Below are 24,528 nucleotides of genomic sequence, written 5' to 3'. Positions count from 1 at the left end.
ATCCATGCTAAGGTGCCACCATGTTTGTGATTGTAACGACTCTCGTCTACTGCCCACCACTGTGGTAGGTTGCCATTGATAGCCTGAAGAAGCCTACAAAGAAGGCCTACTTGTAGACACGTGCACTGGAGATCTTGGCCAGAATCAGAGTATGAGGATAATGGCATCGGTAGGATAGATGATGTGGGATCAGGGGGTAGACATGTAAAAAAGTCACAATAATAGCCAAGGGTCAGAAATGGAAGGCAACAGATGAGATGTTACCACCAGAAATGACTTGGAATGGAGTATTAGCAAAGCGGAGCAGCTGCTATGTGGCCTAAAGCCTACCAAAGTGGCGACAGTAAGGAGTGGTGGCTGCTATCCCAACACTTGCTCGCTTACCAAGATGCAAATGGGGAAGACGTTACCTAGAAGATTTGGAAATAGATGTTCCTTGGCAAGTCAATGGCAGATCTTCAGTGCATTTGGTGAAGATGTCATATAGAACACCCTTCTCATATCATGTCATCCAGATCCAGTGTGGACCCTTCTACAACAACACGCATGTATAGAAAACCAAGTGATGACATCATGCCTACTGTTCTTTACTGAAATATAGGGACAATCTACCAACACCAATGGTTTTGAATAAGGTCCACCAACTTCCAGATTTGGTCAAATCACTTCATACTGGTTTTATTTATATAATTGTCAGTAATTATGAATTTAATAAGATGTACAGGTTGAATCAACGGGTTTATATAAGTCTATAACAGTGGGAGATGCTTTGCTGTCCATAGCTTTGGCCTTCAGTAGTTGGCCACAATGTCACTATTAGAACCACCAACCAACAGTCTTGGCACAACTATTGCCCAGTGCTGGTGTCATTGTAGCCATAGTTCGCTCCGGCCAACGTCTACCTAATCTTACTTCAGATTGTGACACCTGCAATGTGGGCAACTTCCCTGAGAACCTGGCCAGCTTCTTCTTCATATTCTGCAGACCATAGTTTAGCTTGGTCTGTGTTCTTCATGTTCTCCTTGAGGTTTTCCACTAGACGTACCTGGTCCAGATATCCTGGATTGACCTCCTTTATTTGATTGGCCATTTCTTCTTGTATCTGACTCCCAGAGAACATGATACCCCCCAGCTTCATCTGACTACCGAGGAGAACCTTAGTTGCCCGGTTCAGCTCTTTCATGAGTTCCTGGGATTCCTGCAAATTTTCTGGGATATTCTCCGTCGCTTTTACCAGTAGAGAGAAGTTGTAGCCTTTCATTTGTATCTGGATATCATGATGGCCTGCAAAGGAAGCGCGGATACATTAAATACATGGAGAGTATTGGTATTTCACAAAAATTCTTGCAATCTTGCCTCGTTGTTGGTTCTTGGAGCCAAAACCCATTAAAATAAAATTAGAATTTAGATCTACGCATTGTGATGATTGACCAAAAAACCTCTGGTTTAATACCATTGATGGTCTATCCTTATGGTCAAACTCTTGATCCCCCCTCCTACTATTGGTTTTAAGGGGCCAAACTCTTTGGACAATGGTTGATTCCTCTTTACTAGCCACGTAGCTTGTTGACGGCTCAGCGTCAATGGATGGAGCAGAGACAAGTCCAGTCACTATACAATGTACGGTGGTGTCCTCTATAACCATCGGAGAGGCCGCACCATCATATCTTACGTTCCATTTCCTCATGGCCTAGTGTTATACAGTATAGGAAGCCTACAATTTTCCATATGACCAGATAGAGTACAACTAAGAGGACATGTTGGGACGGCTGCTGTCCACGTTATCGACCTTCCAGTCTCTGTCTTTTCCATCTTTGGGTCTAATTAGTTTTGAGCGTTCCCCTCCGTGTATTAGACCCTAACCTAATGGAATTGCCTCATGATCCGGCCGGGACGCTGCGAGCTGCTGGTTTATTTTCTTTCATGCGGGTTTGTTTAAGAGTCGTATGTACTTTGGCCACATGTTTGCCTCTTTCTGTGACTGGCCGGACAGATTTATGGCCAGCGAGAAGGTTTTGATTTGCACACACCACCAAAAAATAAAACCTGTAAACTGGACTGGGATGAGGAAAATTTGAGAAAGTCTGAAAAGGCCCCTTAAGTCTCTCTCGGAAAAGTTATGACACTGCCATGTTGCCCATTGGATCGAAAAAACATAGAAGTGCAAATAAATATAGATCTCTTATAACTAATTATCGAGAGAGAAACGAAGAGCCGGGAACTTCCTGCCGAGAAAACAAGGTTACTGGCACGTACATCAAAATATACACCGCATACCCCAATGGGATGTGTCGGACGGGGGTCGGCTCTCGCTGACGCTCGGTTTCAGGGAGGTAAAGTCTTATCCTTATATTACTTCTTGTTTTGTAGACGAAGGAAGGAAAAAGTGGCGTAGACCGGGCACCACCGACATGGCGCTAGCGTAAAGGAAGGAAACGCCAACGGCTCAAAGAGAAGAGCTGGTGCCATGTTTTATTACAGGGCAAATTCAATGAATTTTGGATCAAAACGAAATAGTTCATAAGATTCAACGAAGACAAATCCATCAAATCCAATATATAATCATACCAGATTCACAGGAAGGCCAACCCCCATGTGGCTGAGGCCAATATCCCCTTGTTATGGGGAAAAAGTCCTTACAGACTCCAACTATGCAAAATTTTGTCATTATTGGGGTTGAGACGATCTTGAGAATCGGGATCGATTTTAAAATCTGATCATTTTCCAGCCGGATCGTGAAATTTGCTCAATCTCCGATCGGAATCCGGTCTTTTCCGATCCCGATCGCTCAACCCTAGTCAATGCTTCTCTATGGGAAAAATCACTTTTAGGGTTGAGCCGATCTTGAGATTTCAAAATCCGGTTTTCGATCATTTTTCAGCCGATCCCGATCCTGAGATTTGCTCGATCAACGATCGGGATCCGATCTTTTCAGATCCTGATCGCTCAACCCTAGTCCTTATATCCTTTGTTTGTTTTTTCACTTCTAGCAGATTTTTTTTGTTTTTCACATTATTTTCTATGGCCTATTATCACGGGAACCGTGTATAAGGTCCTGAGCTCATGTCAAAGCCCTGGTCTGTATTTCCTGATGCTTAACCCAGTTTGGAAGTCAGTAACAAGTTTGGGTTAGACACAGGTAATCAGCTGAGCCAAAGCCTTTTTTTGGAGGAACTAGCAAGCTAGGAACTAGGGTTGAGCGATCGGATTGGAAAAGATCGGATTCCAATCGGCGATCGAGTAAATTTCCCAATCATGATCGGAATCCCGATCCCGATCTTTTCCAGTGGGATCGAAATCAGAGGTCATCTCAAGATCAGCTCAACCCTAAAAGTGACTTTTCCCATAGAGAAGCATTGACTAGGGTTGAGCGATCGGGATCGGAAAAGATCGGATTCCGATCGGCAATCGAGCAAATTTCATGATCAGGATCGGCTGGAAAATGATCGGAAATCATATTTTAAAATCGATCCTGAAATCTCAAGATCGGCTCAACCCTACTAGGAACCTGTATTGCTCAGGTGTTAAGATGCTTTATATAGACAATGGTGGCTGGGGATTGGCCAGGAAAATTTTTGTTTTTCGTTTTTGACTCCCCCCCCAAACCCCATAACTTTTTTATTTCTCCGCTCTCAGAGTCATATGAGGACTTAATGGTTGCGGGACAAATTTTTCTTCCATGATGCCTCTGTACATTGTACGGCACTGTGCCTGGCACTCCTCCAATGGGCTGATTGGTGGGGGTGTTGGGCTTCAGGATGACCCCGCTGGTCTGATATTAGTGACCTGTCCTAAGGATGGGACATCAATATCTAATTCCTGGAAACCCCTTTAGCTCTTGCAGTAGAGGACACATCTGTGTGATAAGTAAATACCGTACGCCCTGGTATGACCGTACTGCTGTCCATCTGTATACAGTCCTTATTCTATAGTCCATCCTATCCTGTATGCTACACAGCGCTCACAATGGTTCTCGATCCTATTCACACAGTATATAGAGAATATCACTTACTATACTTCTCCTTTATCACCTCCATACAGCCGGTGAGGTCGGCAGAGTTGTTGACCTCGTTGAGTTGGGACAAGCTCGTTTTCATGGCCACGTAGTTTTCCACCTGGTGGTTGTAGAGTTCAGCAATCTCAGTAAACTTGTCGTCATATTCCGTCACGTTCACCTTCTTCACAATCAGCTTCTTGCCTTTCTCCAGCACTAAAATTCAGGGGAAAATGTCACGTGAACCAGGTGGTGATATAGGGGTAGAGTACAGGGTCTCCACATGTGATACATAACAAGTAGAGATGAGCGAACACTAAAATGTTCGAGGTTCGAAATTCGATTCGAACAGCCGCTCAATGTTCGTGTGTTCGAACGGGTTTCGAACCCCATTATAGTCTATGGGGAACAGATACTCGTTAAGGGGGAAACCCAAATCCGTGTCTGGAGGGTCACCAAGTCCACTATGACACCCCAGGAAATGATGCCAACACCTCTGGAATGACACTGGGACAGCAGGGGAAGCATGTCTGGGGGCATCTAACACACCAAAGACCCTCTATTACCCCAACATCACTGCCTAACAACTACACACTTTCCACATTCAAAAAAACCTCTATCAAAGTGGGAAAATACCTGGAAACCTTCTTTACTCCCCAAATGGATGGACACAAACCCCAATTTAAGCTCAACAAACAGTAACAACCACCCCTTTAAATCACGTTCCCCATGACAACCACAAATGGAATAGGCAATGGGAATTCCAAAAGCCCTCACCCTTAACTGTCATTTTGAGTGTGTGTGTGTGTGTGTGTGTGTGTGTGTGATGTGGTAAGACCTTCCAAAATTCACTTTTCTAGCCCTTAACATGAGCCCTTCCAAACAAAGTTACATGACCTTAAGCTGAGCTACCAGCAGAGATTGAGGCCCTTGGCATGAGTAGAGCCTTGCACCAGCAGTGTTTTTGGCACTTAGGGTGAGTTGAGCCTTGTACCAGCGTGTGTCCCTTAACATCAGGCGGGCCCTAAGTTCTGCGCTTTGCACAAAAGTTCCACATTAACTAGGCTGAATGGTACAAAGATTAGTAGGCCCGAGAACCAGGAACAGGTCTTGCAATGGCTGTCGGATAACGCTTAAAGCACATTGTCCACCAGCCAGTCAGCCTCTACCTCCTCTTACCCAACAGTCTTGTCCTCCTTCCACCCAAAATTCCCAATCTTCTCAGAACAATAACCCCAACTGTCCCTGCTCCCCAGAGCTGTTCTCCCTTCCTTTGACTGTACCGCAACCTGCCCCTCCATTTCGCGATTCCACGGACCTAACAGACGAGTATCTGTGTCCAGATGCTCAAACACTAGAGTCTCCTCCATTCCATCTCCGGTCGATTTGGTGGCGGATGACCAGCAACCCACCCTCATCGACGACGATGAGACGCAGTTGCTGTCAGGGCAGCCAGTTGACATGCGCATTGTGCAGGAGGAGGAGGCGAGACAGGAGTTGGAAGAGGAGGTGGTGGACGACGAGGACACCGACCCCACCTGGACAAGGCAGATGTCAAGCTGGGAAAGTAGTGTGGATGTTGAGGCAGGTGCAGCACCAAAAAGGGTAGCTAGAGGCAGAGACATGTCCAGAGGCAGAGGTCAGCTGCTTTGCCGAAGCCAGGCCAGACCCGGAATGTCCGAAGATGTTCCCTTTTGTACCCAGCCCAGAAAAACTCCCCCATCGAGGGCACGTTTCTTGAAGGTGTAGAGTTTTTTCAAGGAATGCGCCGAGGACAGATATAGTGTCGTCTACACAATTTGCCTCTCGAAATCGAGTAGGGGCCCTGAGAAGAGCAACCTGTCCACCACTTCAATGCACCGTCATTTGGAATCCAAGCAATGGAATCAGTGGCAGGCAGCAACGGCAGGACAAACGTCGCCCGCCGTTCATGCCACTGCCTCTGCTCACAGTGCTGGCGATGCACTCCAGAGGACGAGCCAGGACATCACTTCATCTGCCTCCGCCACTTTGTTGACTTCTCCCTCATCCTCCCCTGTTTCTGTCTTATCTCCTTCTCCTGCACCATCAAAGGCACCATCAGGCGCTTCTTTACAACAACCCACCATCTCTCAGACATTGGAGCGCCGGCAGAAATACACCGCTAACCACCCACCCACGCAAGCCTAGAACGCCAACATCGCTAAACTGCTGGCCCAGGAGAGGTTGGCGTTCCGGCTTGTTGAAACTCCCGCCTTCCCGGACCTGATGGCAACTGTGGCACCTCACTATGCCGTCCCTAGCCGTCTCAACTTCTCCCGGTGTGGCGTCCCCGCCTTGCACCAGCACGTGTCACTCAACATCAGGTGGGCCCTTAGTTCCGCGCTTTGCTGCAAGGTCCACTTGACCACCGACACTTGGACAAGCGCCTGTGGTCAGGGATGCTGCAGTGCTTATCTTTAATGACAGGCAGGGTGAATGTGGTGGAGTCTGTTCCCCGGGTGCAAACTGGGGTGGCCTATCTCCTCTCCCAGGCCAAAATTCATGGCAGGAGTAGACTGAAACCCTACGACGCTGCAACCTCCACCACAGCTACTAGCGGCAAACGCTAAAACACTGGTGTAGGGAGACGTCAGCAGGCGGTGCTGAAGCTCATCAGCTTGGGGGACAGACAGCACAGTGCCTCCGAGGTCAGGGATGCCATCCTGGCTGAGATGGCATTTTTTTTTCCCTGCTACACCTGGGGCCTGGCATTTTTACGCCTGTGATAATGGCTGGAACCTGGTAGCGGCTCTGGAGCTTGCCAGCCTCCAACACGTTCCATGTTTGGCCCACGTCTAACCTAGTGGTGCAAAGTTTTTTAAAAACATACCCAAATGTACCGAAGCTACTGTTGAAAATGCGGCGCTTGTGCGCCCACTTTTGCAAGTGCACAGGAGTCGCTGCTAGCCTAAAAACACTCTAGCAAGGCCTACATCTGTCCAAACACAGGCTGTTGTCCGTCATTCACACACGCTGAAACCCTACAATACCATATCTTGAGCAGGGTGTGTGAGCTGCACAGACCTTTGATGGAGTTCCATCTACAAAACCCAAGGGTTCCTCAAAGTCAGCAACCAAAGTTTCTGCACCATGAGTTTCCAGGGGTGGCAGAGTTATGGCTAGGGGAAGAGGCATGGATAGGGATGATGTCTAGGGGCAAAAGCAGTGTGGATGTGGAGGCAAGCTAAGCAGGAAAAACTGGGGGTACAAGCTAAGGCATGGACTGGGGTGATGTCTAGGGGCAAAAGCAGTGTGGATGTGGAGGCAAGCTAAGCAGGAAAAACTGGGGATACAAGCTAAGGCATGGACTGGGGTGATGTCTAGGGGCAAAAGCAGTGTGGATGTGGAGGCAAGCTAAGCAGGAAAAACTGGGGGTACAAGCTAAGGCATGGACTGGGGTGATGTCTAGGGGCAAAAGCAGTGTGGATGTGGAGGCAAGCTAAGCAGGAAAAACTGGGGGTACAAGCTAAGGCATGGACTGGGGTGATGTCTAGGGGCAAAAGCAGTGTGGATGTGGAGGCAAGCTAAGCAGGAAAAACTGGGGGTACAAGCTAAGGCATGGACTGGGGTGATGTCTAGGGGCAAAAGCAGTGTGGATGTGGAGGCAAGCAAAGCAGGGAAAATGGTGGCTAGAGGCAAAGGGATGTCCATAGGCAGCAAGGGCAAAGATGCAAAACTCTCCCGTTTCAAGAATTTTCCTGACTTGTTTCCCCACAAAACATTCCTGGGAGGAGGGCTGAAACACCACCCTCCTCCTCCTCCGCTGTTAGATTTACCCCAGCTACGAGCTGAAAACGCTGCAACACTCGTGTGGGGAGACGTCAGCAGGCTGGGCTGAAGCTCATCAGCTTGGGAGACGGACAGCACACTGCCTCTGAGGTCAGGGATGCCATCCTGGATGAGATGGCAATTTGTTTATCCCCGCTGCCCCTGGGGCCAGGTTTTTTAGCTTGTTGGAGGGCTCTGGAGCTTGCCAGCCTCCAACACGTTCCATGCCTGGCCCACATGTTCAATGTAGTGGTGCAATGATTTTTAAAAACATACCCCAAATTAGCTGAGCTAAGGGTGAAAGTGCGGCACTTGGACACCCACTTTCCCAAGTCTACAGTACCTGGAGCTAGCCGCAATACACTCCAGCAAGGCCTACATCTGCCTGAAGCACCTACTGTTGTGCGAGGTCACCACACGCTCTAACCCTAGATACCGTATGTTCAGCAGGGTGTGTGAGCAGCAGAGACCTTTGATGGAGTACCAGCTACAAAACCCAAGGGTTCCTCAGAGTCAGCTCCCTCACTTTCTGCACCATGAGTTTCCATGGGTGGCAGACTTATGGCTAGAGGCACAGGCATGGATAGGGGTGATGTGTAGGGGCAAAAGCAGTGTGGATGTGGAGGCAAGCTAAGCAGCAAAAACTGGGGGTACAAGCAGCCGGTGACATCATCACTGACAAGCACAGCTGTCTGTCAGCTGACAGGCTGACTTTCACCAAAATGAACAGACAATGGATAGACTCATCATATACATGTCAGTTACATGACAAATTTAGTGCAATTTGCAAGTCCAAGATGGTTTGGAGATCTGCGGAGAGGAATCTCACCACCTCTTGCGGGTGCCATCATTTGGAAGGCAAGCCCTGGGCTCAGTGGGTGAGAGCAAGCGCAGGATAATCGTCGTTTGGCCTGGCGGCCACTGCCTCTTCCACTGTTGACAGGGCTGGCGCTGCAGTCCAGACCAGGAGCCAGGACACCTCCACATCTGCCTCTGACACTTTGGGGAGTTCACCCTTATCCTCACCTTTTCCTGCCATTTCTCCTTTTGCCCGCGCCATCATGCGCCTCTTCCCAGCAACTCCCCATCTCCCAAGCCTTTCATTTCATGCTAAAGTACAGCGCAACCCACCCACATGCCCAAGGCTTCAACGGCCTCATCTCAAGAAATCTGGCCCAGGAGATGTTGGAATCCCGGCTGGGGGACACTCTGCCCTTTTTGGGCAGAGTGTCTACTGCGCCACCGCACTGTGCCGTCCACACCAGCACTTTCCCCCAAACATGAGGCGGTCCCTAAATTCAGCGCTTAGCCCTAAAGTTCCATGTGACCAGTTACGAATGGACAAGTGCATGCGGACAGGGACGCTACCTTTCAATTTGGGCACAGTGGTTGAATGTAGTTGAGGCGTGGACCGGGTCGCAAAATGTGGTGGCCTGACTTGTCTCCCCACACAACATTCCTGGGAGGAGGGCTGAAACACCACCCTCCTCCGCTGTTAAATTGACCCCAGCTACGAGCTGGAAACGCTGCAACACTGGTGTGGGGAGACGTCAGCGGGCCGTGCTGAAGCTCATCAGCTTGGGGGCCAGACAGCACACTGCCTACAAAGTGAGTCATGCCATCCTCGATGAGACGGCAATGTGGTTTTTGCCACTGCACCTGGGCCCAGGCATGTTGTCATGTGTGATAATGGCCGTAACCTGGGATTGGCTCTGTAGCTTGGCAGCCTGCAACATATTCCATGCCTGGGCCACGTTTTTAACTCATTGCTGCTAATCTTTTGAAAAAGGTACCCCAATGTTCCTGAGCTACTGGTGAAAGTGTGGCGCTTGTGCGGATAGTTTTTAAAGTGTATAGTTGCCGCTGCTAGCCTCTATGCACTCCTACAACGCCGGTATCTGCCCGAACAATGGCTGTTGTGCGACGTCTCCACACTGCTGGCACTAAACATATCATGTGTTGAGCAGAGTGTGTGAGCAGCACAGACCTTTGATGTAGTTCCAACTCCAAAACCCTCGGGTTCGTCAAAGTCAACTCCCTCAGTTGCTCAACCATGAGTGGCCATGGGTGGCAGACTTATGTGAAATCCCATCCCATCCATTGCACTGGACACAAAACATTAGCATGCGCTCAGCACAACTTCGGATATGGCAGATGCGTTAAGCAGGGTGCAGGGTACAACACAGACCAGGCCCGAGCACCAGGAACAGGTGTTAGAAATACTGCAGCATCTGCCATTTCCTTCCAATTTTGGGGTTTTGGACCCGCCACCGACTTGTCTGGACCTAAGTGGGGATCATGAGACACAGTTGCCATCAAGGCAAGCTGTGGTCATGTGCGGTTTGCAGTAAGGGGGCAGTGCGCAATTGGAAGAGGAGTTGGTGGATGACGAGGCCACCGACCCCACATGGACAGGGGTGATGTCTAGGGGCTAAAGCAGTGTAGATGTAGAGGGAAGCTAAATCAACAAAAAACCTGGGTAGAAGCAAAGGCATAAACTGGGGTGATGTTTAGGGGTGAAAGCAGAGTAGATGTGGAGGGAAGCTAAGCAGCAAAAACAGTGGGTAGAAGCAAAGGCATGCAAAACTCTACCCTGTTGGAAGACTTATTCCTAGGTCTGGAACACGTTAATGGCCCCCCTGGACAAATTACTGCCACTCAGGGGCCTAGTGTCACCAGGAGGGACAAGTATAGGCGCATGTTGTGGGAATACCTGGCCGACACCAGCTCTGTCCTCTCCGATCCCTCTGTGCTCTACAGCCTAAACTTATTTTCTCATCTTTTTTTCTGAACTGCACATCTCTTGCCTGCTTCCTTTGGGATCTTAGAAATGGTGGTCCACTTCCACAGATGGTAACTTCAATAGACAGTGTAACGGGAGTAGCTGAGGGATCGCTGTCTTAACCACTTTTTGGCACAAAATTAACTTCCAAAGCCAAATATGGTGCAAGTATATGATGCAAGGACACCTACACACCTATCTCTGACACATTGGGGAGTTCACCCTCATGCGCCCTTTTGGCCTGCACCATCATGCGCCTCTTCCCAGCCACTCCACATTTCCCAAGCTTTTCATTGCAGGCAGAAGTACAATACAACCCACCCCCATGCCCAAGCCTGTAACAGCCTCATCGATAAACTGCTGGCCCTGGAGATGTTGGTGTTTGTTTATGCTTCTGGAGACCCAGGCCTTCCGTCAGCAGATGGCAGCTGGGGCACCTCCCTATGCTGGGCCTAGCCGTTACTACTTCTCTTGGTGTGCTGTCTCTGCCTTGCGCCTGCATGTGTCCCATAACATCAGTCGGGCCCAGAGCTCTGCGCTTTGCTGCAAGGTCCACTTGACCACCGACACATGGACAAGCGCCTGTGGTCAGGGATGCTGCAGTGCTTATCTTTAATGACAGGCAGGGTGAATGTGGTGGAGTCTGTTCCCCGGGTGCAAACTGGGGTGGCCTATCTCCTCTCCCAGGCCAAAATTCATGGCAGGAGTAGACTGAAACCCTACGAAGCTGCAACCTCCACCCCAGCTACTAGCGGAAAACACTGTAACACTGGCATGGGGAGATGTCAGTAGGCCGTGCTGAAACTGATCAGCTTGGGGGACAGACAGCACAGTGCCTCCGAGGTCAGGGATGCCATCCTGGCTGAGATGGCATTTTTTTTTCCCTGCTACACCTGGGGCCTGGCATTTTTGCGCCTGTGATAATGGCTGGAACCTGGTAGCAGATCTGGAGCTTGCCAGACTCAAACACGGTCCACGCATGGCCCACGTTTTCCAACTTGTTGGTGCCATGTTTCTTTGAAACCTACACCATTGTGCCTGATATACAGGTCAAAGTGGGGCCATTTTCGTAAGTGAGAACTAGCCTCTGCTAGGCAGAAAACATTCAGAGCACACTCCTCTCATCTTCGCACCGTTGGCTGGCGGAGGAAGACGAGGGGGTTGGAGTGGCATCTGATGTCCCTATCCCACACGAGGCTAGAGGGTGCACTTCAGTGCATCCCATTGCTTCACCACAAATGGTGTGAAGGGGAGTGGAAAATGGAGGAAATGGAGAGTGACCCTTACAGTTGGGGCCAGCAAAGGCATGCCAAGTAACACACTGGCACACATGGCTGACTTCATCTTGGGTTGCTTTTCAACACATATTTCACATCATGAAGAACAAATAATACTGGATTTTTTCAAGCCTCGAACCCCGGTCTAGGTCTAATGTCTGTTCCTTTCTTATATTAGGGGAGAGGGAAAAAAAATTACTTCAGTGATACGTTTAGCGTACATAGACTGACTATTAATGTGTATCCCACTTAGTGTTGTTAGGGTTACACACCGTCACAACCTGGCTAAAGCTTCTATAGCTGTTAATAAAGTCAACATAACTTTACGGTATCCAAAAAGACAGCTGGTACCGACAGAGAGCAAGACAAATGTCACCCAAAGCTGTGAGCTCTGAACACCCACAGTGACTTTGGCGTCATCATCATTATAAGGGAGCGGGTGGTAATAAATAACTTGGCAGTGCCTAAAACCCAAAAAGCTTATACAACTATATTTACATTAAGATACACAAATGAAACTTTTCAGTAGCATGTCATGAGAAAAGCTGATAAGCTCTTCCTTTGTGCAGTGCTATTTGAAAGTTAAACGCTGCCTTTATTTTAATTCTGGAGAAGGTGCAGACATTAGATTTAGAACATGTTGTCTTCATTGTCCAAATCCTCTATATAGGTAACGTGTTTTTCGGGCCGAGCTGTCTGGGAACGAGCTGGTGCAGCACTGACAACCTGGGTGAATATGGCAAGAGCCTGAGATGTAGGGTGAATGAATCCCCAAATTATTTGTGGAATTCCCAGTGAGACAATGGCACTGTATACCAGTATTAAAAATTGTGGGTGCACATAACCCCCATATATTCTTTGAATTCCCAGTGAGACAATGGCACTGTATACCAGTAGTAAAAATTGTGGGTGCACATAACCCCCATATATTCTTTGAATTCCCAGTGAGACAATGGAACTGTATAGCAGTAGCAAAAATTGTGGGTGCACGTAACCCCCATATATTCTTTGAATTCCCAGTCAGACAATGGCACTGTATACCAGTATTAAAAATTGTGGGTGCACATAACCCCCATATATTCTTTGAATTCCCAGTCAGACAATGGCACTGTATACCAGTATTAAAAATTGTGGGTGCACATAACCCCCATATATTCTTTGAATTCCCAGTCAGACAATGGAACTGTATAGCAGTAGCAAAAATTGTGGGTGCACGTAACCCCAATATATTCTTTGAATTCCCAGTGAGACAATGGCACTGTATACCAGTATTAAAAATTGTGGGTGCACATAACCCCCATACATTCTTTGAATTCCCAGTGAGACAATGGCACTGTATACCAGTATTAAAAATTGTGGGTGCACATAACCCCCATATATTCTTTGAATTCCCAGTGAGACAATGGAACTGTATAGCAGTAGCAAAAATTGTGGGTGCACGTAACCCCAATATATTCTTTGAATTCCCAGTGAGACAATGGCACTGTATACCAGTATTAAAAATTGTGGGTGCACATAACCCCCATATATTCTTTGAATTCCCAGTGAGACAATGGCACTGTATACCAGTAGTAAAAATTGTGGGTGCACATAACCCCCATACATTCTTTGAATTCCCAGTGAGACAATGGCACTGTATACCAGTATTAAAAATTGTGGGTGCACATAACCCCCATATATTCTTTGAATTCCCAGTGAGACAATGGAACTGTATAGCAGTAGCAAAAATTGTGGGTGCACGTAACCCCAATATATTCTTTGAATTCCCAGTGAGACAATGGAACTGTATAGCAGTATTAAAAATTGTGGGTGCACGTAACCCCCATATATTCTTTGAATTCCCAGTGAGACAATGGAACTGTATAGCAGTATTAAAAATTGTGGGTGCACGTAACCCCCATATATTCTTTGAATTCCCAGTCAGACAATGGCACTGTATACCAGTATTAAAAATTGTGGGTGCACATAACCCCCATATATTCTTTGAATTCCCAGTGAGACAATGGAACTGTATAGCAGTAGCAAAAATTGTGGGTGCACATAACCCCAATATATTCTTTGAATTCCCAGTCAGACAATGGCACTATATACCAGTAGTAAAAATTGTGGGTGCACATAACCCCAATATATTCTTTGAATTCCCAGTCAGACAATGGCACTGTATACCAGTATTAAAAATTGTGGGTGCACATAACCCCCATATATTCTTTGAATTCCCAGTGAGACAATGGCACTATATACCAGTAGCAAAAATTGTGGGTGTATATAGCCCCAATTCTATTGCTAGGGGACTTGCAGGGTATTTCTGAGGTGAAGGTGGGGGGGCACACCGTTGGAACGGGGATTTGGGGTGTATATATGGGGTATACGGGAATACACTGTCAGTGTGTTCCATTCAGGATCCTGGGAAAGCTGGGTTGCGGCAATTGAGCCCGTCAGTGCCACGTTACACTGACAAGCTTCTCCCTGGAATTTAGCTCTTATAAGAGCTGTTGGTTGTCTTCTCCTTCCTATCCTAGCCTGTCCCTGCCTACCCAGAATCTAAGCCCTAGCTAGCTGGACGGAAACCTCCGTCCTCGGTGAATTGCAAGCTCAGAATGACGCGAAGCTGGGCGGCGCTGTTCTTTTAAATTAGAGGTCACATGTTTTCGGCAGCCAATGGGTTTTGCCTACTTTTTTCAACGTCACCGGTGTCGTAGTTCCTGTCCCACCTACCCTGCGCTGTTATTGGAGCAAAAAAGGCGCCAGGGAAGGTGGGAGGGGAATCGAGTAATGGCGCACTTTACCACGCGGTGTTCGATTCGATTCGAACATGCCGAACACCCTGATATCCGATCGAACATGAGTTCGATAGAACACTGTTCGCTCATCTCTAATAACAAGTCATGTGTACAGGGAGACCTCTCCATAAGACCACCTCTCTGAGACGGCCGCACTACCTAGACCACATCATCTAGGATGGATCTTCATACAAGCCTTCTGCTTTGAGAAGACCACCTCTCTAGAGGACCACTTTATCATGTCATTTTGGGTGGTCTCAAAGAGGTTACACTGTACACTATCGACACTGCTGCAATAGGATGAGGATCATAATGAGGACTATGATGAGGGTTGTAATAAGGACTATGATTAGGACTATGATGAAGACTTCTAATGAGGACCATGATGAGGATCATAATGAAGACTATGATGAGAACTTCTAATGAGGACTATGATGAGGACTTCTAATGAGGACCATGATGAGGACTTCTACTGAGGACTATGATGAGGACTTCTACTGAGGACTATGATGAGGATTGTAATGAGGACTATGATGAGGACTATGATTAGGACCATGATGAGGACTTCTAATGAGGACTATGATGAGGACTTCGATGAGGACTTCTAATGAGGACCATGATGAGGACTTCTAATGAGGACTATGATGAGGATTGTAATGAGGACTTTGATGAGGACTTCTAATGAGGACCATGATGAGGAGCATGATGAAGACCATGATGAGAACGTCTAATGAGGACTATGATGAGGACTTCTAATGAGGACCATGATGAGGACTTCTACTGAGAACTATGATGAGGACTTCTACTGAGGACTATGATGAGGATTGTAATGAGGATTATGATGAGGACTATGATTAGGACCATGATGAGGACTTCTAATGAGGACTATGATGAGGACTTCTAATGAGGACCATGATGAGGACTTCTAATGAGGACTATGATGAGGACTTCTAATGAGGACAATGATGAGGACTTCTAATGAGGACCATGATGAGGACTTCTAATGAGGACTATGATGAGGATTGTAATGAGGACTTTGATGAGGACTTCTAATGAGGACCATGATGAGGAGCATGATGAAGACCATGATGAGAACGTCTAATGAGGACCATGATGAGGACTTCTAATGAGGAGCATGATGTGGACCATGATGAGGACTTCTAATGAGGACCATGATGAGGACTTCTAACGAGGACTATGATGAGGATTGTAATGAGGATTATTATGAGGACAGTTATGAGGATTATAATGAGGACCATGATGAGGACTATAATGTGACCAAGATAAAGGATAATGATGAGAAATATAACCAGGACTATGATGAGCAACATAATGAGGACCATGATGAGGAATATGATGCAGACCATAATGAAGACTTTAATGAGGACCATCATAGGGACTAAAATGAGCATGATGATAAGGACTATAATGAGGACTTTAATGAGGACCAAGATGAGGACTACAATGAGAACTATAATGAGGACAAGAACCAAATGAGCATCATGATAAGGACTATAGTGAGAACTATAATAATGCCCATGTTGAGGACTTTAATGAGGACCCTAATAAGGACCATGATAAGGACAACGATAAGGACTATAATGAGGACCATGATGAATTCCTCAATGTTTTTGGCTACCCACATAGTTCCCCAAAATGTTGACTAGAGCCTGCCAGATCACATCACGTCTTGGATATCCATCAGTGTCACTAGATCCAGAACTTACACAGTCCCGGCCCAGAACAATATAGTTATTTTTATGTTTAGTTGAGGAGGAAAAGGAAACCCAGCGGGAGACAGAGGAACAAAGAGCCGGCCATGTAAGAATTGTCCGCTCCGTATAACGTATCCTCAGAGAGTCTAACACATGGAAGAAACTTTAAGGTAGAGAAAAAAACTTAGAGTAAAACTACTACTAAGGGTCATGGTGCGTGGTGTCAAAGTTCAACTTTTCCCAATAATCAGGCACGGCCCATCTTTACACTTCCCTTTCTTTCTCTATCTGGCCCAGACCACCACGAAGACTTGACAACATGACTGCGCAAAAAAGTTTCTCATCATTCCCATCCTATGTCAGTGCCTTTCTGACAGTGGCAGGCTGTGTGTCTTCTCACTCCAGCGCACCAGAGGGCAGGGGGGATACATTTACAATACACAGACTTCCAGACAGCAGAGGGAAGCAGAAGGGAGATCAAAGAGGTTTATCCAGCCCTAGAGTCTTAAAGGTGACCTATGGGCCCCATGTTAGCGGCAGCCATTGACCGTGCAGCTCTGACAGTGGAAGGCACAAAGATTTATACATCAGCTGGAATCTTCTTATGTTATGAAAACCTAATAGTGTGAACAGCGGTATCAGAGGCTTACCCATCACTTGCTTTGGGGTCTGGGCACTTTTCGAAAACGGTAGAGTCTGGAAAAGAAATAAAAAATGACATATACTGAATGCCCAGAGTATAATATATATCCTCAGTCTGTATGTGGTCTGGAGCAGACTCCATTGACTTGTATGGGAGAGCTCTCTAGTCCTGCTCTGTGACCTGTCATTGCATAGAAGGGGGCAGATAAGTTGTCACATCTCCTATTATGACTGGTGGATTCTGCGTCTTATTTACATATACACGATAGCTGTGACCATCAGTGTTCTGTAAGTGAGGTATCGCTGCAAAAAAATCTCCTAAAGAAAACAGGAAGTCTTAGCCTATTATTTGGCTTAGTGGCCAGAGTCAGAACTGCAGGATTTAAAAAAAAAAAAAAAACCTCAACAAACGTTCCTTAAGGCCAGAGCCCCATGTAACGCAGATGTTGCGGAAAAACTCATGCAGCAGACATGCTGCGATTTGCAAAACCGCCGCAGTTTTGGAAAAGGCAGCATGTCACTCGTTCCTACAGAAACGCCTGGCACTATATTCATGGCTGGCATTTTCCAGAGTGTCTGGTATCTTCTTGGATCACCATGGTTGGTGTGACGGGCGCTTTGGTTGGTATCGAATATTATATTTGATAAACTGTGCAATATTATCAGCTGTCAGATATGTATTACCGGGGGCCGATATCCCATATGTGCATCTGCACGGGGCCCAATTGGTAACGTAGATCTCTACCGCCTTGATACAGCCTTACACTATCTATTGGATTTCATGGAAGGGACTGAAGTAATAAAATGTCATGGTGGACTGTTAGAAAGACTGGGGTCCTATGTGATGAGATACTAGAGAGAAAGGACCCTATATATCCTATTTATGCTTTCTGTCTCTGGGCCAGGTATGTTAAAAGTGAACCCCACATCTCTACACACACAGTACACACTGCACTCCACATCTCTCCCCCACCCACAGTCAACCTTGCACCCTAAATCTCTCCATGGTACAGTCTGCACCCCACAGTAAACCCTAAACCCAACATCTCCCATCACACAGTATCAATAGTGTCTGCATGCAGCAAAGGGAGACCTCCTGTTTGCAGAGCAACCCATGCTAGAAAAAAGCAGGTCATACTGTGATCATGTGACTAATGTAAGAAGGTGAAAAGCAGAATTAGGATTATCATGCAAACTAAAAGCAACAGTGCAACCCTGAACCCCCGGCCACTATTTCAGATGTTTATGTTGAAAGAAGTTGCAGGGAGGTTTCACAAGTATGGCCACAAGCCCAAACCTAGGATGAAGCGATATTGGTGCAGAGGTAGCTGTTGCGCCCCTTGATTCTGGATTCTGTATCACATGGTGTGCGGTAGGTGGGGGCCCTGTTGCATTAGGTCTTGCCATGTTTATCATACACAGATACAATATATATATACACTCACCGGCCACTTTATTAGGTACACCATGCTAGTAACGGGTTGGACCCCCTTTTTCCTTCAGAACTGCCTCAATTCTTCGTGGCATAGATACAACAAGGTGCTGGAAGCATTCCTCAGAGATTTTGGTCCATATTGACATGATGGCATCACACAGTTGCAGTCGCAGATTTGTCGGCTGCACATCCATGATGCGAATCTCCCGTTCCACCACATCCCAAAGATGCTCCTCTATTGGATTGAGATCTGGTGACTGTGGAGGCCATTGGAGTACAGTGAACTCATTGTCATGTTCAAGAAACCAGTCTGAGATGATTCCAGCTTTATGACATGGCATTGCATTATCCTGCTGAAAGTAGCCATCAGATGTTGGGTACATTGTGGTCATAAAGGGATGGACATGGTCAGCAACAATACTCAGGTAGGCTTTGGCGTTGCAACGATGCTCAATTGGTACCAAGGGGCCCAAAAAGAGTGCCAAGAAAATATTCCCCACACCATGACACCACCACCACCAGCCTGAACCGTTACCGATACAAGGCAGGATGGATCCATGCTTTCATGTTGTTGACGCCAAATTCTGACCCTACCATCCGAATGTCGCAGCAGAAATCGAGACTCATCAGACCAGGCAACGTTTTTCCAATCTTCAATTGTCCAATTTCGATGAGCTTGTGCAAATTGTAGCCTCAGTTTCCTGTTCTTAGCTGAAAGGAGTGGCACCCGGTGTGGTCTTCTGCTGCTGTAGCCCATCTGTAGCCTCAAAGTGCGACGTACTGTGCGGCGTTCAGAGATGCTCTTCTGGCTACCTTGGTTGTAACGGGTGGCTATTTGAGTCACTGTTGCCTTTCTATCAGCTCGAACCAGTCTGGCCATTCTCCTCTGACCTCTGGCATCAACAACGCATTTCCGCCCCCCCACAGAACTGCCGCTCACTGGATGTTTTTTCTTTTTCGGACCATTCTCTGTAAACCCTAGAGATGGTTGTGCGTGAAAATCCCAGTAGATCAGCAGTTTCTGAAATACTCAGACCAGCCCTTCTGGCACCAACAACCATGCCACGTTCAAAGGCACTCAAATCACCTTTCTTCCCCAGACTGATGCTCGGTTTGAACTGCAGGAGATTGTCTTGACCATGTCTACATGCCTAAATGCACTGAGTTGCCGCCATGTGATTGGCTGATTAGAAATTAAGTGTTAACGAGCAGTTGGACAGGTGTACCTAATAAAGTGGCCGGTGAGTGTATATATATATATATATATATATATATATATATATATATATATATATATATTTCACTGTGGTGTGGGCTTCTTATACTAGGCTCGGTGCTTTCTTCTTTACAGTCACGCGATATCAGGAACCTGTCAGAGTTTGCACAATGGGGCTCAGCCCTGTTTACTGATCTCATCTCCGTCTCTGTGCTGGAGTCTCTACAAGCCATGGATATTACGAAACCTTACCCAATATCTTCTCCTAGAGAGGACTGAGATCTATCATTACATGCCGTGCCCCGATCCTCTCAGTCCCTGTTATTGCCGTCCTGTAATTACATCTCTAATACCCGGGTGTATATTTATTACTAGGCTGCGGCTACATTAGAAAACCAAGAACCTTCTGCTTCATCCTGGTATCAAACAATCCGATTTAGCCTGATACGTGTCATTAGACCTGTCCTATAACCTTCAGACAAAGGAGACTCGGCCCACCGGTCCTAAAGAGCTTTATGGGTAAATTGGGACAGACTGAGGAGAAAGTGCAACGAAAAGGATCACATTGGTCAAGCAAAGTCTGATGGTGCCATAGTTCTGATGTTACGTCTGCGCTTATGTACACATGGAGATATTTTTTGGAAATTCTAAAAAGATTCACTATATCCTTTAAGGGTCTGTTCACACAGAGTTTTTTGCAGGCGGATTTTGACACTTCCTTGTAAGGTAATATAGTCCCGCCTACCATGATGACATCACTCAGTATAGTACAAGTAACCACTTCCTTGTAAGGTAATATAGCCCCGCCTACCATGATGACATCACTCAGTATAGTACAAGTAACCACTTCCTTGTAAGGTAATATAGCCCCGCCTACCATGATGACATCACTCAGTGTTTTATTGGTAACATCACTGTACTGTAACATAGCCCCGCCTAGCATGATGACATCAGCCCTTGTAATATAAGTAACTACTTCTGTGTATTGCAAGACAATGACATCAGAGGCTGCAAACCCTGTACTGTATATAACATTGTATAGGTAACAGTTTCTCTGTATTGTGATATAGCCCTTTCCATTATAATGACATCACAGGCCTTCACACGTGATGTCATCAGTCTGTATAACCGTAAGTTTTTATTTGGATTGTAATATGGTTCCACCTTGCATCATGACATCACTCAGTAAAGTAGCGGGAACTACTTCTAGTTCTGCCTTATATGGTGACATCACAGGCTGCCTACCATGATGTCATCACTTGATATAAGGCTAAGGCTCCACATTGCAGCAGAACAAATGCTGAGTATTACTGTACCGATAAAGTGAGTGAGATTTCATTTGTCTTATCCACACATTGCATAACAAAAGCTGCGGAATCCCAAGTGTTTCCCTATTGACTTAATAGGGGAGAAAAAATGCAGAGAAAAAATGTAAACATTGCAATGAGTTTTTTGGCAGTGTTTTTTTTGCTGTGTTTCTCTACATGGGGCCTTAGCACAGGCTGTCCCTCTGGGAGTTGCATGCTATACATTAGCGCATTGTCTCCTATTCCCAGGGATTTGGGAGTAATAGGCGCCATATAGTGACTTCTCTTACATTGCACCTGTCGCTCCCTGAAGCCTCTGCAGGCAGAGACAGAACAGAGGACAGGGGATGGGGCACAGGCAAAGGTGAGGATTTGTTCTTGGGTTTGTTTGTTTTTTTTACTTTGTTTGATATAGACTGTAAGGGTAACTAGAGGGGGACATGAAACAATTGGGGCAACCTGGAGGGGGACATAAACTTGCCAGAGCAACTGGAGGGGGACTTGAAACTGTGGAGGCAACCAGTAGTGTGGGCTTAAAACTGCAGGGGTAACCAGGAAGGGAATATGAAACTGATTAAACTGTGGGGGCAACCAGTAGGGGGACATTATACTGTGGGGGCACCAGGAGGGGTACATTATACTGTGGGGGCAGCTGGAGGGGGACATTATACTTTGGGGGTAACTGGAGGGGTACATTATACTGTGGGGGCAACTGGAGGGGTACATTATACTGTGGGGGCAACTGGAGGGATACATTATACTGTGGGGGCAACTGGAGGGGTACATTATACTGTGGGGGCAACTGGAGGGGTACATTATACTGTGGGGGCAACTGGAGGGATACATTATACTGTGGGGGCAACTGGAGGGGTAAATTATACTGTGGGACAACCAGGAGGGGTACATTATACTGTGGGGGCAAATGGAGGGGGACATTATACTGTGGAGGCAGCTGGAGGGGACATTATACTGTGGGGGCAACTGGAGGGGGACATTATACTGTGGGGGCAACTGGAGGGGTAAATTATACTGTGGGACAACCAGGAGGGGTACATTATACTGTGGGGGCAAATGGAGGGGGACATTATACTGTGGAGGCAGCTGGAGGGGACATTATACTGTGGGGGCAACTGGAGGGGTAAATTATACTGTGGGACAACCAGGAGGGGACATTATACTGTGGGGGCAGCTGGAGGGGGACATTATACTGTGGAGGCAGCTGGAGGGGACATTATACTGTGGGGGCAACTGGAGGGGGACATTATAATGTGGGGACAGCTGGAGGGGACATTATACTGTGGAGGCAGCAGGAGGGGGGACATTATACTGTGTGGGCAGCTGGAGGGGGCATTATACTGTGTGGGCAGCTGGAGGGGGCATTATACTGTGTGGGCAGCTGGAGGGGACATTATACTGTGGGGGCAGCTGGAGGGGGACATTATACTGTGGGGGCAGCTGGAGGGGACATTATACTGTGGGGGCAGCTGGAGGGGGACATTATACTGTGGGGGCAGCTGGAGGGGGACATTATACTGTGGGGACAGCTGGAGGGGGACATTATACTGTGTGGGCAGCTGGAGGGGGACATTATACTGTGTGGGCAGCTGGAGGGGGACATTATACTGTGGGGGCAGCTGGAGGGGGACATTATACTGTGGGGGCAGCTGGAGGGGGACATTATACTGGGGGGGCAACCAGGAAGGAAACATTATACTGTGGGGGCAACTGGAGGGGTACATTATACTGTGGGGGCAACTGGAGGGGTACATTATACTGTGGGGGCAACTGGAGGGATACATTATACTGTGGGGGCAACTGGAGGGGTAAATTATACTGTGTGGGCAGCTGGAGGGGGCATTATACTGTGGGGGCAGCTGGAGGGGTACATTATATTGTGGGGACAGCTGGAGGGGACATTATACTGTGGAGGCAGCTGGAGGGGGACATTATACTGTGGGGGCAGCTGGAGGGGTACATTATATTGTGGGGACAGCTGGAGGGGACATTATACTGTGGAGGCAGCTGGAGGGGGACATTATACTGTGGGGGCAGCTGGAGGGGACATTATACTGTGGAGGCAGCTGGAGGGGGACATTATACTGTGGGGGCAGCTGGAGGGGGACATTATACTGTGGGGGCAGCTGGAGGGGGACATTATACTGTGGGGGCACCAGAAGGGGTACATTATACTGTGGAGGCAGCTGGAGGGGGACATTATACTGTGGGGGCAGCTGGAGGGGGACATTATACTGTGGGGGCACCAGAAGGGGTACATTATACTGTGGGGGCAGCTGGAGGGGGACATTATACTGTGGGGGCACCAGGAGGGGACATTATACTGTGGGGGCACCAGGAGGGGTACATTATACTGTGGGGGCAGCTGGTCCTATAGAGGGGATAGGTTAATGTTTGCTGCCACTATAGGGCATTATACTATGTTTGGGACACTAAGGTGCAGTATAACTTGTGAAGCTCAGATATGTCTAAGTGATGTTGATGGGGGAGACACTTACAAAACCTTTGCACTGGCCCCCCAATGTGTTATAGGGGCTCTGCCTTACCCAAATATAAAGAACCGATTCTTTGCATTATAACATAGCCCCGCCTGGCCAGATGACATCAATCATTATAATATTGGTAACTACTTCCTTGTATTGCCCTGCCTAGTATGATGACATCACAGACTGCCACACGTGATGACATCACTCAGTATAGTAACTGTTTTTTCATTGGCCGATCTTGAGATTTCAGGATCGATTTTGAAATCCGATGTCCGATCATTTTCCAGCCGTGAAATTTGCTCGATCGCCGATCGGGATCCGATCTTTCCCGATCGCTCAACCCTATTGGCTGACTGCTGGACTGACTGATTTCATAGCAGGGGGGAGGTGTTATTTACTACATCCTTGTATACGGGTGTGTAACTTTATACACGGGCGTATATCTCCTCCCACAGCAGAGACGGGGTTAATAAAATACAAAAGAGCATACGGCAGGTTATATAATGAGCTGTATATACTGTGTGTATATAAATGTAGTTACAAGAGACCTGTAACGTACAGCAGTGACCATAGGGGGGGCCAGGGAGCTTCCTGGGATCCCAATACAGAACACTACAGTCTGACAACAGGGAGCAATAGCCTGCACTCCGTATATCTGACACCAGAGCCTTGGTGGCCCCTGTAAGACACAGATCCTAGTGACCGATCGATAAGTTTGCTCCTACCTCCTCCTCCTCGTCCTCATCGCTGGCCTGTAAGCAGCAGCAGTACAGGAAGGACATGCTTCACACCCCATGTGAACAGGCGCTTACATGGAAAGATTCAGACTGACAACCAGGTCACAAGACAGAGCAAAGGGAAACAGTTGGTGACGTGACGAGGGACAGAAAAAGGAGTCCAACCAGTTCCTGGTCATAAATACATTTTCTTTCCTTCTTAATATGGAAGGCGCTGAGTGCAGCGAGGCCGTCGCCCTTCACCTGTTTACCTGGCACTTAAAGGGGCATATATTTAAAGGGAACCTCTCGCCTCTCCTGACATGCTTGTTTTAATAATCACTTGGATATCCCATAATGTAACAATGCTGGAA

The 24,528-nt window shown here is 47.3% G+C and overlaps 1 protein-coding gene across 1 annotated transcript; it reads right to left on the bottom strand.

Annotated features, from left to right (window-relative positions):
* Positions 1-724: 724 nt before the first annotated feature.
* Positions 725-24,245, bottom strand: LOC142209220 (uncharacterized). Its single transcript, XM_075278150.1, has 4 exons — positions 24,164-24,245; positions 16,988-17,033; positions 4,013-4,210; positions 725-1,284 (listed from the first exon to the last, which is right to left on the bottom strand). The coding sequence occupies exons 1-4, from the start codon at positions 24,218-24,220 to the stop codon at positions 914-916; spliced, it is 672 nt and encodes a 223-aa protein (XP_075134251.1). The 5' UTR covers positions 24,221-24,245; the 3' UTR covers positions 725-913.
* Between the last annotated feature and the right edge of the window lie 283 nt (positions 24,246-24,528).

The sequence above is a fragment of the Leptodactylus fuscus genome, chromosome 6 (assembly GCF_031893055.1).
Source record: "Leptodactylus fuscus isolate aLepFus1 chromosome 6, aLepFus1.hap2, whole genome shotgun sequence".
Lineage (NCBI taxonomy): Eukaryota > Metazoa > Chordata > Amphibia > Anura > Leptodactylidae > Leptodactylus > Leptodactylus fuscus.
Note: the sequence above shows the minus strand (reverse complement) of the source record. Positions and strands in the feature narration are given on the sequence as shown.